The sequence below is a fragment of the Anolis carolinensis genome, unplaced genomic scaffold (assembly GCF_035594765.1).
Source record: "Anolis carolinensis isolate JA03-04 unplaced genomic scaffold, rAnoCar3.1.pri scaffold_9, whole genome shotgun sequence".
NCBI classification, from domain to species: domain Eukaryota; kingdom Metazoa; phylum Chordata; class Lepidosauria; order Squamata; family Dactyloidae; genus Anolis; species Anolis carolinensis.
In genome coordinates this window covers 27,815,978-27,833,407 of record NW_026943820.1, presented here as the reverse complement: position 1 = coordinate 27,833,407, position 17,430 = coordinate 27,815,978, and the positions used below count along the sequence as shown (strand labels likewise).

Below are 17,430 nucleotides of genomic sequence, written 5' to 3'. Positions count from 1 at the left end.
AAAGAAGCTAAAATGAGTATGTCACCTGGCTATGATGGGACATGCCTTAATCATCTCCCGTTTTTTATTACTGTAATGCAGGGGTCCTCAAACTTTTGAAGCATAGGGCCGGTCCACAATCCTTCAGACTGTTGAGGGGCCAAATGATCATTTGAAGAAAAAAAATGAACAAATTCCTATGCACACTGCATATGTCTTATTTGTAGTGCAAAAACAACAACAACAATGAAAGAAAAATACAATATTTAAAAATAAAAACAATTTTAACCAACTCAAACCGATCAGGATTTCAATGGGAAGTGTGGACCTGCTTCTGGCCAACAAGATAGTCAAGTTAATTAGGATTATTGTTGTTGTGTGCCTTCAAGTCATTTCAGATTTTGGGCGAGCCTAAGTCAAAATTTATTTATTTATTATTTATTTATTTACTACATTTATATCCTGTCCTTCTCACCCCGAAGGGGACTCAGAGCAGCTTACAATTTATATCTATATACAATATATTATATTATTAGCATAGAACAATATTAGCATTATATATTACTATATTGAATTATACCACTATATTATTAGTAATATTACATGTAATATATAATATATAATTAATATTATTATATGGTATTATTATTAGTATTACATTGTAATATTTCTATCAATATTATATGCATATACAATATTATATTATTAAAACTGATATAAAAATATTAGATTATAAAACTGAGGGCAGGGGCCAGGTAAATGACAGCCCCCAGGCCTTAGTTTGGGGACCCCTGCTGTAATGCACTCTGCATGGGAGTGTTGCAGCCCAGCTGCCTGCGTGGCTCTTTTTCACCCAAACACCACACAGTTCAACTATAAAGGATAAATTTATTAAGAAAAGAGTATATAACAGAAAAGGCAGATTCAAAAAATGAGTAGACAATAATACAAAAGTCATTGCAAATACAGCAGCCTAAGCAATCACTAAGGTACAATCAAAAACCAATCTGTAAAAGCATTTTCAGCATTATGTCCATAAGCTTGGTATTCTTGAGCATAACCAATAGTAGGGACCAACTCTGAATATGAATCCAAATTCTTAAAATGTAAAAACAAGAAACTGTAATCCAGGGGTTTCAACACTTAAAGCAAAACTAGATCCAATGGCTTGAACATTTGAACCAAAACTTGTAATTTAGTCAAGGACATTGATCAGGAAAGCAAGATACATTATCAAAGAGCAGAACTCCAAACTTGGAGCTCCCAAGACAGGCGATTTGACCCATCAAAATCCAATATTAATCTCCCAACAAACATGATCTCAAAATGCTTAATCTCTTAATTCTTACCCATGACATTACTCTTTCTCACACCTGGATTCTCTTTGTTTATGTTTAAGCCTCTGGGAACAACGAATTTGTCTCTGCTTTACACTATCTCTTAATAACTGTAATCGTTGAGTTATAGGTAATGCTCCTGTCTCCTCCATATTCCTTTCAGAGTCCATCCTTAGCAGATCTTCATGAGAACCACTTTCTGTTTCCTTAATAACAGCTCTAAACAAAATATTCCCATAATCAGATTGCCTTCCCTATAATAAAACGTCTCCTCAGATTGCAAGCTCCCTGTTTTCAGTGACACTGAAATCTCGGTGAGTGTGTCTGTAGGGCTGCTGCTTTCAATTTTCAAATATTTTGAATACTGATTGCTTCCCAAGTTCTCATTTGTATTATAGCGTGTTTTTGGCACCAGGAGCTTAATAGGTAGCCCTAATTTTCCACAGGATAATACTCTGAGCGACTGCTGCAATTTCATGCTTGATGGAGATCATATTTACAGGAACATTTTGTAGCCCTTTGAATGAGTCTGAACAACTTCTGGTTCCCAGTCGGAATACTGAACAGTTTAAGCAAGGGCTTCTTCTCCCAGTAAGCCCACTAAGTTCCTGTCAAGTGGACAGGGAGACTGGGATCTGATTGAGACTGTTTCTGCCGACCCTTGCTCTAAGCTGAATAAAGCAGCATTCAGGCAAAAGGGATAGAAAGCCTTCAAGGGCAGCATTGCAGATTACACACACACACACACACACACACACACACACACACACACACACACACAAATGGGGGGGGGGACTAACTTTTCTCTTTTACAACAAAACACACAACCAATGGGTTGGAAGTGAAAGCAAAAAAAATCAGAAGACCTTTTCCAGGTAGCTTTCCTTTGGTGCTGACTACTTGGCAGCCATTCGTGATCATAATAAGACATTTGTTTTTTGAGGAAGTCAAGCTCCATCTACACTGCTATATAAAATCCAGATTATCTGCTTTGAACTGGATTATATGGCAGTGCAGACTCCTATAATCCAGTTCAAAGATGATAATGTGGATTAACTACTTTGATAACCTGGATTATATGGCAGTGTAGAAGGGGCCTCAGTTTCCTTGTTAAATGTCAGAATTCCTTCCTGATATTCAGCGGGAATCTCCTTTCTTACAAAAAGGAATCCATTTGTTCATCAGGGTTTTGAATATATTTTGATGGATTTTAATTGTGATTTTTTTTAGTGCTGCTTGTGTTTAATTCTGTTTTAATGCTTGCATATTTATATATTTTAAATTGTATACTAATGCCTTTATGTCAAGCTGCATTGAGTCCCTTTTGGGGAGATAAAGCGGAGTATAATAATAATATTAAAGCATTGGGCTCCGGCAGTATGTATGAAATGCAGAGAGAATTGTGTGTGATGAAGTCACTAGTTTTAAATTATGAACTACAATGCTTTACTAATCATGTGGGATAAAGTCCTAACTTTTTCATGGTTTTTCCTCCGCAGGCTCTGATCGATTCAGCCAAGATGCTCACAGACCAGTCGTCGAAACCGCCATGTCCCTCCTCGTTGTTGGACGGTTGTCAAAGCAAAGTGGTGGCCCCTCGCAATCCAAAGCTGGTCAGAGAAGAGAAGAAGAAGGATGCCCCGGTAGGTTTCCTACATACACACACACACACACACACACATACACACACATATTTATTTAAGACGTACTAAGTGATTCTGACTCTGGAGTCCAGGGTCTGAATCCCCGCTCAGCCATGGAAACCCATTTGGTGGCCTTGGGCAAGTTACACTCTCTCAGCCTCAGAGGAAGGCAAGCACAGCCCTCTTTTGAGCAAAACATGCCAAGAAAACCCTATGATAATGTTCACTTTGGGGTTGCTGTAAGTCAAAAATGACTTGAAGGCACACAGCAACAACAATGAAATTTTATATTCTCACAACACGTACGGAAAAGCTATGTACCTCTAAAGATCATTATTCCCACCAGACTCTCCCTGAAAGAGGTCTGGATTTGCATTGCTTTGCTCTTTAATTGCTTGCTCCAAACAACATGAGAGAGGGAAATCTTGCAGACTTCCGAAATGGCTTGCAATCGATGCTATTTTCAATAGAAATTTCCCTAGGAGGAGCAGAAGAGGAACCTGATATGTATCTGTTTTAAGAGTTTAAGAAATCACTGGAGAGTAAGGACTTCCTTGGCAGCAATATTTGTGTATTATTTTGCTGGGTTTGATAAGGAAAGCCTTTGGCAATGCAAGCATTTGTCTTGATTGTTACTATTTACAGTTGACTCCATCTGCCTTCTTGAAAGAGATGTCTCTCACCACGGAGCAGAGGCTGGCCTGCACTCGCGAGATGCGCCGGCCCCGGATTGTGCAGCTTTTGGACATGAGCGAAACCTCACACCAGAAGGTAGCATCCCTTTCCCCTCGCTTATGAGGTCTCCCCTCCTTCTACCAAAACTCCACTTCTCCAAAGCAAAGAAAGCAGATCTTGGATAGATTTATTTATTTAATATCTACATTAAACTACTGGGAGAGATGATCTGGGCGGCCAGGACTGGGATGGGCGGAGTTATAAGCTCTGAGGCAGGGCTGAGCTTCTATCCCTGCCAGGACACAGGGGGCGGGGCTAGAGGAGGGGGCGGGGCCTCTTCCCAAGTGCCTGACAGGGTTGAACCTCTATACCCCGACCCTGTGTTCTAACAAGCACCTCAGGGGAGGTATACAGAGGCTCAGCCCTGCCTCGTGCTCTTGGGAAGAGGCCCTGCCCCTGCCGCAGCCCTGCCCTTTAGTCCTAAAAGGTCTCTCAGGAGAAATATAGATGCTCAGCCCTGTCTCGGGCTCTTGGAAGGAAGCCACGCCCCCTTCCCTAGCTCCACCCTCTGTGTCCCAGCAAGCTCCTCAGGAGAGGTATAGATCCTCAGCCCTGTCTCAGGCTCTTGGGAAGAAGCCACGCCCACTCCTCTAGCTCCACCCCCTGTGTCCTAACAGGCGCCTCACGTGCTCAGCTCTGTCTCCGGCACTTGGGAAAAGGCCCTGCCCCTCCCCTGGCCCGCCCCGTGTCCTAATAGGTGCCATCACCGCCCCCCTGAGTTGCTGCAGCACCCACCAAGGGGTGGTAGAGCCCACTTTGGGAATCACTGATTTACAGAATAAAAGAGGATGGAGGTGATTGTGTTGATCCTTAAGTTTCCCAATGCAGGGTTAGATCATGATCCCGTTAACAGAACAGTGAGATCAAATTTTGTTACATAGTGTAATTGATCCTTTGCTGTTCCAATGCACTGATGTCTGCGACAGGCTGCTTTGCTCTGATTTTCTAGCCAGTCCAGTCTTGGCCATAGTGGCATTTGTAGGCGAAAGGGGTGCCATTCTGCATCTTGTGGCCTGTTGGAACTTGGGCAGTTGTCCATTCTTGGTGGCTTCTGTCCCCTTGCTCTGAAAGTATTGCAGGCAGCAATTTGCATGGTGATACGAATGAAAGGGAATGCCAGCTGCATAGGGCTGAGGAAGACCTGGGCCCTCTACGGAGGCCGAGTTGCCCTTTTTCCAGCAAAGCCCCATCTGCCAGTGGATCCTGGAGGCAGGCCAGAATGGCGACTCTTCCAGCATGGCTTGGCTGACTCTCCGCTGGAAGGAGAGCCAGAGAGAAAACCGCCGTTCTGCATTCATACGGAAAAGGTTACTTGGACGCTTGAAATAGGCTAGCTTTCTCCAGGGCATCTGGAGGGAAGTTTCGGAAGCCAAGAAAGACTGTGCGATGCATGCATCTCTATCCTTTAACAAAGGGAACAGCAAGGCACCTGTCCCAACAGCATCTACTGCCTGAAGCAATTGTCCCACTCTGTCTAATAGGTAGAGCTCACCATGGAATTACCAAAATGTGCAAATTATGTCACATAGACCAAGAAACTTTACAAGAAGTTCTACATTATAGGATCTATAAGGCAGACTGATGCATTTATACTACTGGATGAGAAGGATGCAGCAGTGATCTCTCGATCAAGGCTAAATATCAATCAAGTGCTACATCAATCCACCAGGAATGGAGAATCTACGATCAGAGTGAAGGAAAGCCATGGCCAGAGCATGGGAACATGTGTGCCACTGTTAATGGTTTCACGCTCAATGGTTTATCATTTCATGAAAAAATTCAGGCGGTTTCATAACACTATTTCAAATTTAAATTCATAATGTTTTTAATGCTAGAAAGGACTGGCAACAAAGTACAGGGAGTCCCCAAGTTATGAATAAGACGGGTTCTGTAGCTTTGTGCTCAAGTTGACATGCACGCGCGCACACACACACACAAATATAATAAAACCTTATTTATATCCCGCCCTATCTCCCTATGATAATAATTCTTCCAGGAGTGGATTTCCCTTCTTAAAGGTAGATTTCTCTCACTTCCTGTTGTCTTCACTCCGTTCTTAAGGAGGAGTCTTTTGTAAGTTAGATGTTTGTAACTCGAGGACTGCCTGTAAGGAGAAATGTTTGTTGTTATTTTGAAACAACGTGGTATGCATTTTAAAATAAGCATTTCAATTACGCTTTAAGGATTGATTTAACAGATCAGGAGCTCCGGGTGGATCTGTCAAGGGCTTTTTTCCCAAGCCGTGCAAATGGTTCCCTATTGGCACTCCCTTGATATGGAGGGCATCCAGGTCAGCAAAGGGATTCCTAGCTGTGAGGATGTGTGATTTCACACAAATATACAAGGGCTCCTGTCTGTCTCTGCCAGGGATTCCCTGCCATGCAATGAGCAAAGCTTTCTGGTTAGTAAACAATGTTGCCTGATGGATGTCTCCCTTTTGCTGGGCAGAGAGACGGTTCAAGAGACTAAGAAAGTAGGGTCAAGGCTTCTATAATGGCATATAGCTTTACCTTAAAGCAGACATGGGCCAACTTCGGCCCTCCCTCCAGGTGTTTTGGACTTCAACTCTCACAATTCTTAATAGTGGCTGTTAGGAATTATGAGAGTTGAAGTCCAAAACACCTGGAGGGAGGGCCAAAGTTGGCCCATGCCTGCTCTAAAGTCAAGCATACAAAAGTTGCCTCCCACCGTAAAATGGCGCTGCCCCACTCCACTCCTAAGTCCGGAAATGTCCCCTCTTTGTCTCTTCAGTTCTCTTCGGTTGATCTGGACCAGAGCCTCTTCCAGCCGTTCCCATCGGAGGTCATTTTCCAGAATTTCATCCCTTGTGAGCCCTATCAAGTGCCACTGATTCTGCGGAACAATGACAAGGTACTAAAAGAACTTTAATGTTGTTGGGATTGGGACGCAGGTAGAAAGGATCCCAGGGATTTTTGTGTTGTTCTCTCAGGCCAACACAAGCAAGGTTTCTTCGGTGGAGGCTGGCCGCCATGGTCTTTCTGTGCGGCGTAGGATGCAATTGGCCCAATGTCACCCAAGGGCTCTCCAGGGCCAAGCGGGAATTTGAATCCCAACCCCTTGCACAACTTGTAGCCTCCTGGCCATTTCCCAGCCCATCTTGGTGTCCAGCGGCCTTTCTGGCAAGACTCTCTTCCCTGCCCCATAGCCCATTCCCAATGGATCTCTCTCTGGGCAAGGAAGGCTAGGAATAGCAAGGGCCTTTCCCTCTCCCTAGCATCTGCCCAGCCAGAGCATTGCAATTTATTGTGCAAATATTAATATAATGATAATAATATTAATATGATTATAATAATATGATAATAGTAATAACATAACACGAACAATAATAATGATAATATAACAATAATGATGATGATAATACAATGATAGTAATAATATAATGGTGATAATAATAATAATAATAATAATAATAATAACAACAACAACTGCAAAAGGCCACCTTATTGGGATCGGAACGCATCATCCGAAAATACATCACACAGTCCTAGACACTTGGGAAGTGTTTGACTCGTGATTTTGTAATACAAAATCCAGCATATATATGTCGTTTGCTGTGTCATACTGTGTATTTGTGTCAATAAAATAATAATAACGATGTAACACCATGTTGTTCCTGGGTGATAAATGTCATTTCCTAATTGGTTCTATCTTTAAAACATGGGAAAAGTTTATTAAATTGCAAAAAAAAATGTCTTTAAGGGAGGGACATCCAGCAGCACATTTTGCTCTGGTTTTCCAATTAATATCTTATCTCAACCAATTCAACAAAGTTTGTGGTGCCACAGAAACAACCAAGTTTCTGGAGTATAGCAACTACTTTCAAAAGAAGGACTGCACAATTAAACAGGAAATAACAGTTTCAAACTAGGAACAGAACATTTTTCAAATATTCTTACATAGTGCTACTATTATTATTACAGTTACTATTATTCTCATCATCACCATTATCATTATAATTTCTTAATGGGGCCTTTCAGCCCCCAAGCATTCAGGGAAAATAGAGAAAAGTGCTGTTCATACAAACCAGGTACTTCCTTTGCAGCCACTTATGTTTTTAAAGGAATTAAGGTGAAAAAAGCAGGGTGAGGGCAAGAGAACGTGTGCCTTGGGGGCTCATGGCACTGCTTCCAGCTTCTCCGTATTCCATGTGTTTCCCTGCAGATTCCGCGGCTGGTGAAAATCGTCCTGGAGAGCTCCCCCTACTTCAAAGTCATCAGCCCCAATGATGTGTGTAACAAGGTTGCACCCGGCATGCCATCGACATTCCACATCCTCTTCACCCCCGAAGAGAACAAGGTAAAGTGGCCACTTTGACTATATAGTGTATTATCACACTAGAGCTGAGAGTAAACTGAGAGTATGCATCCCATTTGAAACCCTGTTGCTGCCTCCTCTTACCGATTCCCGGGGCTTGTAGTTTAGCGAGGCCCAGGGGCTGTCTGCCTGGGCATTTTAAAGGTCCTTCCTGTTGGAGTTTTAAAATATACCAACTTATTTTGAAGATAAGATGCTGGTTTATTTTAAGTATTTCAAGAGCTGAATCACAGCTGCAGGGAATAAGCATGAGAACGAAACCCTGAAGTTAGGTTTGCATCAGGTGTATAAGTTAATGAATGTGCATGAATGGCACATTGCATCATGCAAGTTTATATATAAGAACACAAACAGAGTAAGTTGGGGTTGGGTGATGTGCTGATGTATGGTGAATTGGAGGATTCTGGTGGGAGCTTTGAATACTGTAAATAATTGCAACAAAAGAGAACCTATAGAAAGAAGCTCCTGCGTTTGCTGTTTATTGCAAGTATTGCTCACATACTATAGACAGTACTTTAATATTGCTTGAAGGTTTGCGTTGACAAATTCTGCTTCAGGTTGATGAAATACATGATACTTCCTTCTCTTAAACTACAATGGGCTCGGGCTGTGGCGCAGGCTGGAGAGCAAGCCAGCTGTAACCAGCTGCAGTGAATCACTCTGACCAGGAGGTCATGAGTTCGAGGCCCACTCGGAGCCTATGTTTGTCTTGTCTTTGTTCTATGTTAAAAGGCATTGAATGTTTGCCTATATGTGTAATGTGATCCGCCCTGAGTTCCCTTCGGGGTGAGAAAGAAGGGCGGAATATAAATGCTGTAAAATAAATAAATAAATAAATACAAGCTCCAGCATTCTGCAGGAGGAGATAGCCATAGCATTTCAGATGGCCTACTCTTCAGCTCTAGAGTAGGTGATGGTTCTATCTCTTCAAGGCTGCCTTTGAACTGAGAATCCAGGAGAATGGGATCTGCCTTAGGATTGTAAGACAATTACCTAAATGGGTCCTGGCTCAGGAGGAAAATCAGGCAGAAAACCCAGTCACCTGAGAATACAAAAAATGCAAAGTATTTATTGTTATCATAGCCATGATAAGGAAAAACAGCCATACACACACAAAGGTCTGTACATGCAAATGGCTGCTGCGAAGCGTGTCACAGTTAACAAAGAATATATATCTTGGCTTATCTAAAATTTGACCAATTGCTGATTGTCTTCCTCACCTTCCACACCTCTTTGGCACAGGTGGTGCCTGTGACCTCACTTGTTTACTCGGAGCTTTCTTCTCTCCTCAGAACATTCTGGAGAAAGGCACCAGCCCCCAAGAAGGGAGGGGCACAGGCCCTGTGTTACAGTACTACTTGGTTCATACAAAGAACTTACATTGTCTATATAAAATGCTAATATGATATATGCAGAGGCAAAGCCACATATGCAAAAGTTTACTATTTTCTGGCTTATGTTCCCTTCGGGATGAAAGGACTTCTGGACCACTCCGCTTGACCCCCTCCCACTTCTTCTGAGTAGGAAGGTTGTGCTGCATTCTCCCTTCTTCCTCTTTTTGGCGCAGGATTATTTCCACGAACTGACCTGCATCACCGAACGAGAGAAATTCATCGTCCCGATCCGTGCCCTCGGGGCCCGAGGCATCCTGGACTTCCCAGACCAGATCAACTTCTCCACCTGCCCAGTCAAGTACAACACGCAGAAGATGCTGCTGGTGCGCAACATCGGGAACCGAGAGGCCTTCTACCAGATCACCACTCAAAGGTAGTAATATCAAAATGTATGTCACAGATTGATGATGATAAATGGAAGCTCTTATGTGTGCCCACAATCCAGAATCACCCGCTGAACAATAACATGCCACTGAGGTTTGCAGAACAAAAATACAGGATCTTTACTGATTTCAAGAGACCAGAAAAACAGTAGTATTTACAATGGTCCCTCTGATCACTTACAGAAGTCCACAGTCATAAATAGTCCTTTCTCAGTCCAGAAATCTGCTTCAGAGAAGAATACCATCCTGGTTCTTCTCTCTCCTTTCTCAGCAGCAAACAAGCCTCAAAAAAGCAAGGCCTCTCTGAGTACACAGTCAGCAACCGAAAAACTTGTCCAAACAGGTTCTGCAGCAGCAGAACAGAAACAGTTTTGAATCAATCCCCAGGTCTTTGCAGACTCAGCCAATCAGCTTCATGCACTTCATTTTTCAGTTAACACACACAGCACAGTGTCTTTGCAAACCATGACAATTTAGACTGCAATTAAATGAATTGCCAATTTAGACATCTGAGCTAATTCACATTTTTTTCATCAATCTTTATGCATTGAACTATCTGTTTCTTTCAATTTCTGGGTGTAGAATGTTCTTGTTGCTGCAATAATATATAATAGTCATCTTCCATGTTTCTTTTCTCATTGCTGATCCAGCATCTCCAATAAGTTTCATTGTCATTTTAAAGTTTTAATGTATCTGGGCGTTTTTACAAGACCATCTCATTGGGTAACATGTCCCATTGTTTTCCTTGGCCTTGACTTCCCTTTAAGCCAAAACAGGACATCTTCATGCGTATATTTTTTGCATTCCAGACCCTTTTCTGTTGAACCCTCCACCGGGACCCTTGGCATCAAGGAGGCGGCCCAATTCACCATTGACTTCCAACCAGAAAAGAGTGGCAACCACTGCCAGGACCTGGTCGTGCATTACGATACAGGTGAGCATGGGATAGCAAAGACTGTTTACTTCTGTTCAGCTTCACTGCTTCCTATTGCAGAAGCAAACATCCGACTTACAAATGACTCACAGATAAGAACAGGGCTGGACTGGATGACATTTTGGGGTCCCTTTCATATCTATGAAACTATATTGCATGTGTGTATGTATATATGTGTGTGTGTATAGAGAGAGGGGGGGTCATTTCTGAGTTAGAACTATCCGACTTTTTTTATATTTTTATATATATTTTAAGCACTGAAAAACACTTCTTAAGCTCAGCTGTTTTTTATGCACTGGCAAATCTGTTTTCCTAACAGATCAGAGAAAACAGATTATTCAGTCTAATAGCTGAAACCATTGCCTTGCATAATTATATCTGGTAGAGAAGATTGTACTCTAAAAGGTTTTTGGCTCTTCTCTGAAAGGTCTCCAAAAGGTGGTTTTCTAAAAGGTTATCAATGCCATTTTCCAAAATTCTCTGTCTGGCATGATGGTTGTCGGAGTGGTCCAGCATTTCTGTGTTCTCAAATAATATTTTGTGTCCTCCCAAACAGGGTGCCTCCAGGCAACAGAGGCCAGGCTACATCTATGCCGATACCCTCACTGATTGACTTTGCAAACTTCATGGCTAATCAATGCTATTCAAGCTTGCTAATTGCAACGTTTACACTTGCTCTAAACAGACAAGGGTTCTTTCTCCCACCGTGGACATTATTCCACAGATATATATATACAGTCCTCTTGCTTCATTGCTAATAGTGAGAGAGATGAAACTTTATTTCATTTCTCTCAACAGAACCTCTGATGCCATTAGCTACAGATGCAGGTGAAACATCAGGAGAAAATGCTACTAGAACATGACCATACAGCTGGAAAACCTCACAGCAACCCATTATTATTATTATTATTATTATTATTATTATTATTATTATTATTATTATTATTATTTTATTTCACAGCAAACAAGATAGATATGCTGGATTTCTTATCACAAAATCACAAGTCGAACACTTCCCAAGTGTCTAGGACTGTGTGATGTATTTTCGGATGATGCGCACAGATCCCAGCAGGGTGGCCTTTTGCAGTTGGCAGATCGTAATTTTGTCCATGTCTATTGTTTCCAAATGCCAGCTGAGATCTTTTGGCATGGCACCCAGTGTGCCCATCACCACCGGGACCACCTGCACTGGTTTCTGCCAGAGTCTTTGAAATTCAATCTTGAGGTCCTGATAGCGGCTGAGTTTTTCCTGTTGTTTTTCGTCAATGCGACTGTCACCTGGGATGGCGACATCAATGATCCAAACCTTGTTCTTTTCCACAACTGTGATGTCTGGTGTGTTGTGTTCCAGAACTTTGTCAGTCTGGATTCGGAAGTCCCACAGTATCTTTGCGTGCTCATTTTCCAAGACTTTTGCAGGTTTGTGATCCCACCAGTTCTTTGCTGCTGGCAGGTGGTACTTGAGGCATAAGTTCCAATGAATCATTTGGGCCACATAGTTGTGCCTCTGTTTGTAGTCTGTCTGTGCGATTTTCTTACAGCAGCTGAGGATATGATCAATGGTTTCGTCGGTTTCCTTGCACAGTCTGCATTTTGGGTCATCAGCTGATTTTTCGATCTTGGCCTGAATTGCCTTTGTCCTGATGTCTTGCTCCTGGGCTGCAAGGATCAGGCCTTCTGTCTCCTTCTTCAGGGTCCCATTCGTGAGCCAGAGCCAGATCTTCTACTTGTCAGCTTTTCCTTCAATTTTGTCAAGGAACTTTCCATGCAATGTTTTGTTGTGCCAGCTGTCAGCTCTAGTTTGTAGTGCGGTTTTCTTGCACTGGTTTTTTTGTCTGCTGTGCTTTGAGGAGTTTCTGATTTTTGACTTCAATCAAAGCAGGTTCTTCACTTTGCTTTACATATTCTGCCAGGGCATGTTTAGGGCATTATTATTATTATTATTATTATTATTATTATTATTATTATTATTACGCTGCTTTATCTCTCCCATCTCTTGATTGTCACTTGGGAGCTGCTTGGGTCTGAAAGCCCCCTGCTGCGACCCAGAGGCGGGGTGACCATTGCTCCCAACCGGCTTTGCTGCTTCTTACATGGCTTTGCTACAACCAGAGTTTTTGCCCCAAAATGTTGCACAAACCCATTGGCATTAAGTGGCAGCAGGCGCCTTATTGGACTGTATTTTATGCATGTTTGCATAGACCTTTTCGCGTACAACACTAGAAAAGTGGCTATAAATAAATCATGACCTCCTGTATGGAGTCAAAGCTGGGCTTTGGAGCAAAGCATTTCACCAAATTGCTTTGCCGACAGACAAACCCCTCCTTCGTCAGCTCAGTGCTTCTCCAAAATAATGGCCTTAATCCCTTCTTTTTAAAAAATCTGATCCAGTTTCTGACATAATGATCTAATTTAGGGGGAAAAGAAACAGCCCTGGCTCTAATAAACACGGGATTGGAAGGATTTGATTGTACAGTAGCTATCTTTTCTGTGTTCAAGCAAATGAAATGGATAATTCGGGAGGCACAATGAAGGAACCAAGCAGCACCGTTGAGACTGATTTTAATGAGCACCAGCTTCGTGGATTTTGGTCCAAGGAAGTTGATTCATCTCCATAAATGCTTGTGCTAAAATAAAAGGTGCTGCTTGATTCCTCCATCCTCTCCTTTTCCATTTGATGCTGAAGCAACTCAACATGGGCCGCCTCCTTGAAAATGCAGTGCTTGAACAATGCTGTTTGTCATTCCATATACCATATATACTCGAGTATAAGCCGACCCGAATATAAGCCGAGGCAGCTAATTTTACCACAAAAAAAAAAAAAACTGGGAAAACATTGAGTCCAGTATAAGCCGAAGGTGGTACATTTCAGAAATAAAAATAGATACCAATAAAATTACATTAATTGAGGCATCAGTAGGGTAAATGTTTTTGAATATTTATTTATTATTTATTTACAGCATTTATATTCCGCCCTTCTCACCCCGAAGGGGACTCAGGGCGGATCACATTACACATATAGGCAAACATTCAATGCCTTTTAACATAGAACAAAGACAAACAAACATAGGCTCCGAGCGGGCCTCGAACTCATGACCTCCTGGTCAGAGTGATTCATTGCAGTGATTGATTGCAGCTGCTCTCCAGCCTGCGCCACAGCCCGAGCCCAATATTTACATAAAGCTCAAATTTAAGATAAGACTGTCCAACTCTGATCAAATCATTATCTCATCTTCAATGTAAATGTGCTTACGTATCCTTTTAATAATAATAGAGTAAAATAATACATGTAATAATAATAAATACAGGAAAATAATACATGTAATAATAAATAGAGTAAAATAAATGCAATAATAATAATAATAAGAAGAAGATCAGAGTGAAATAATACATTTATTATTAATAATAATAAAAATAGAGTAAAATAAATGTAATAGTAGCAACAATAATAGAGAAAAATAATAAATGAAATAATACCAATAATAATAGAGAAAAATAATAAATGTATCATAACTCATTGCTCGATGTACAAAATATAAACACACAGATCAGGATCCCCTAATCTCCTATCAATCAATGGCATATACAGTGATATACTAATAAAGTAGGTAACAGATATCGGCAACAGACATAGAGTAAGAGATTTCACTTGGCAAGGAATAAGAGAATTGTGGCAAGAGAGAGAACAGAACCCTAATCTTTAGGAAGATTTTCTAATCTTTAGAAAAACCTTAAAAACCTGGGTCTTCCAACAAGCCTTTGGTGAATGATTTTCGCCCCTGTAAGGCTTGTCCTGGTGGTATATATCTGTTGCACTTTATTTCTTCAGTTGGAATAGTTCCCATGTTTACTTCATTTTTAGTCCCTTATCTGTGATAACATTCTCGGATACCTTTCTTGACTTCATTCCTCAGTGGCCCAGTTATTTTATGCATTTTTCATGTTTTTATTCAATCCATGTTTTATTGATTTATTTTTGATATTTTTTATTGACTTGTTTTACTCAATGTGTTTTACTATGTCTGTTATGTTCAGGCTTGGCCCCATGTAAGCTGCCCCGAGTCCCTTCGGGGAGATGGTGGCGGGGTATAAAAATAAAATTATTATTATTATTATTATTATTATTATTATTATTATTATTGACACAACGACGTTGTATGACACAGCAAACAAGATAGATATGCTGGATTTCGTTTCACAAAATCACAAGTCGAACATTTCCCAAGTGTCTAGGACTGTGTGATGTATTTTCGGATGATGCGTGCAGATCCCAGTAGGGTGGCCTTTTGCAGTTGGCAGATCGTAATTTTGTCAATGTCTATTGTTTCCAAATGCCGGCTGAGATCTTTTGGCATGGCACCCAGTGTGCCCATCACCACCGGGACCACCTGCACTGGTTTCTGCTAGAGTCTTATTATTATCTATCTGTGAGATAGATGTAGTATCATAATAATAATAATAATAATAATAATAATAATAATAATAATAATAATAATAATAACAACAATAATAATAAGTATTTGTATTAGCATTATCATTATTAACAGATGCTTCCTGCCCTCTTTTATACCCTTTGCTTGCTCGTCATCAGCCAGGGACAAAAATGACTGATGAAATCCTTGTCGTGAATGTCACATGGTCATGACTCAGCTTCTTCAACCTGTCTCCTAAGTTACACATCACCACCCACTTAATCATTAGACAAGTGTGTGACCACATGTCGATTAGAACTGTATTTTCCACCAGTTTTACACAATAGGGTTACAATGTGTTGTTGAAGGCTTTCATGGCTGGGATCACAGAGTTGTTGAGTGTTTTCCGGGCTGTCTGTCCATGTTCTAGAAGTATTCTCTCCTGACGTTTTGCCCACATCTATGGCAGGCATCCTCAGAGGTTCTGAGGAAGCCTGCCATAGATGTGGGCAAAATGTCAGGAGAGAATACTTATGAAACATGGCCATACAGCCCGGAAAACACACAACAACCCCAATAGGGTTACAGTCAATGCATCCCTGCCTAACAATGCAATATCTATCTAACATTCTTAATCATTTCTTCCGATGTCCTCCTTTCCAGGGGAAGATATCCATGTGGCTTTATACGGGGCTGCCGCAGATGTCAACGTGCGACTTGACAAGAACTCTTTGACTGTTGAGAAAACCTACATCACCCTGGCTAACCAGAGGTCGGTGGTGATTCACAACAGGAGTGACATCATTGCCCATTTTCAGTGGAAAGCTTTCGCCAACCCGGAAGAGGAAGAGCAGAAAAAGCAAAGGTCAGTTGGACAGTTTGCAAGGGATGCCAGGGTAGGCGAGGATTAGATTTCAAAACGACCCTGAGAGAAAAGATAAAGGGCCCAAAACGAACAAAATGGATCTCAACAGAAATCACCATAAGATATCACATCTAGGCAGGGCAAATGCAATGCAGGTGGGTGATACAAATGACAAGAAAACAAAAAAAGTGATGGGTTCATATAGATATTTGTACAGGCCATTCCCAAGTTACGGACAAGATTGGTTCTGTCGGTTTGTTTTTAAGTTGGATTTCCATGTAAGTCAGAACAGTAACATTTAACTCCAGCCCTATCTATCTATCTATCTATCTATCTATCTATCTATCTATCTATCTATCTATCTATCTATCTATCTATCTATCTATCCGTCCATCTATCCGTCCATCTATCCGTCCATCTATCCGTCCATCTATCCGTCCATCTATCCGTCCATCTATCCGTCCATCTATCCGTCCATCTATCCGTCCATCTATCCGTCCATCTATCCGTCCATCTATCCGTCCATCTATCCGTCCATCTATCCGTCCATCTATCCGTCCATCTATCCGTCCATCTATCCGTCCATCTATCCGTCCAGCTATCCGTCCATCTATCCGTCCATCTATCCGTCCATCTATCCGTCCATCTATCCGTCCATCTATCCGTCCAGCTATCCGTCCAGCTATCCGTCCAGCTATCCGTCCAGCTATCCGTCCAGCTATCCGTCCATCTATCCGTCCATCTATCCGTCCATCTATCCATCCAGCTATCCGTCCAGCTATCCGTCCAGCTATCCGTCCAGCTATCCGTCCAGCTATCCGTCCAGCTATCCGTCCAGCTATCCGTCCAGCTATCCGTCCAGCTATCCGTCCAGCTATCCGTCCATCTATCCGTCCATCCATCCGTCCATCCATCCGTCCATCATCCATCCGTCCATCATCCATCCGTCCATCATCCATCCGTCTATCATCCATCCGTCTATCATCCATCCGTCTATCATCCATCCGTCTATCATCCATCTGTCTATCACCTATCTATCCATACATCTATCCATACATCTATCCATACATCTATCCATCTATCATCTATCTATCACCTATCTATCACCTATATATCATCTATCTATCTATCTATCTATCTATCTATCTATCTATCTATCTATCTATCTATCTATCTATCGAATGCATAGAGAATGCTGAACACCCCTGTGGTGTTTCCTTTGTTGCCTGTGCCCCTGTTCAGAAGATTCCCCTTCACTTTCTGTTCCTATGATAATTAGATTTTGGAAAATGTGACTTGTTATGGAAACAAAGATTGGGGATAAAGCTTCAGTGGAGACCCCTTTTCCCCATAATAATAACTCTTCCAGGGGTGAATTTCCCTTCTTTCCGAGAAGACGATTGCTTTCACTTC

The 17,430-nt window shown here is 41.7% G+C and overlaps 1 protein-coding gene across 2 annotated transcripts in view; it reads left to right on the top strand.

Moving 5' to 3' along the window:
• Positions 1–17,430, top strand: part of hydin (HYDIN axonemal central pair apparatus protein) — a 160,276-nt gene that overhangs the window by 3,395 nt on the left and 139,451 nt on the right. For both annotated transcript variants that reach the window (XM_062961682.1, XM_062961683.1), the window contains exons 2-8: positions 2,816–2,959; positions 3,605–3,730; positions 6,446–6,565; positions 7,877–8,011; positions 9,597–9,796; positions 10,616–10,740; positions 15,816–16,017. In XM_062961682.1, coding sequence (XP_062817752.1) covers positions 2,837–2,959; positions 3,605–3,730; positions 6,446–6,565; positions 7,877–8,011; positions 9,597–9,796; positions 10,616–10,740; positions 15,816–16,017 — 1,031 coding nt within the window. In that variant the 5' untranslated portion in view covers positions 2,816–2,836. The remainder of the gene's footprint in view (positions 1–2,815; positions 2,960–3,604; positions 3,731–6,445; positions 6,566–7,876; positions 8,012–9,596; positions 9,797–10,615; positions 10,741–15,815; positions 16,018–17,430) is intronic.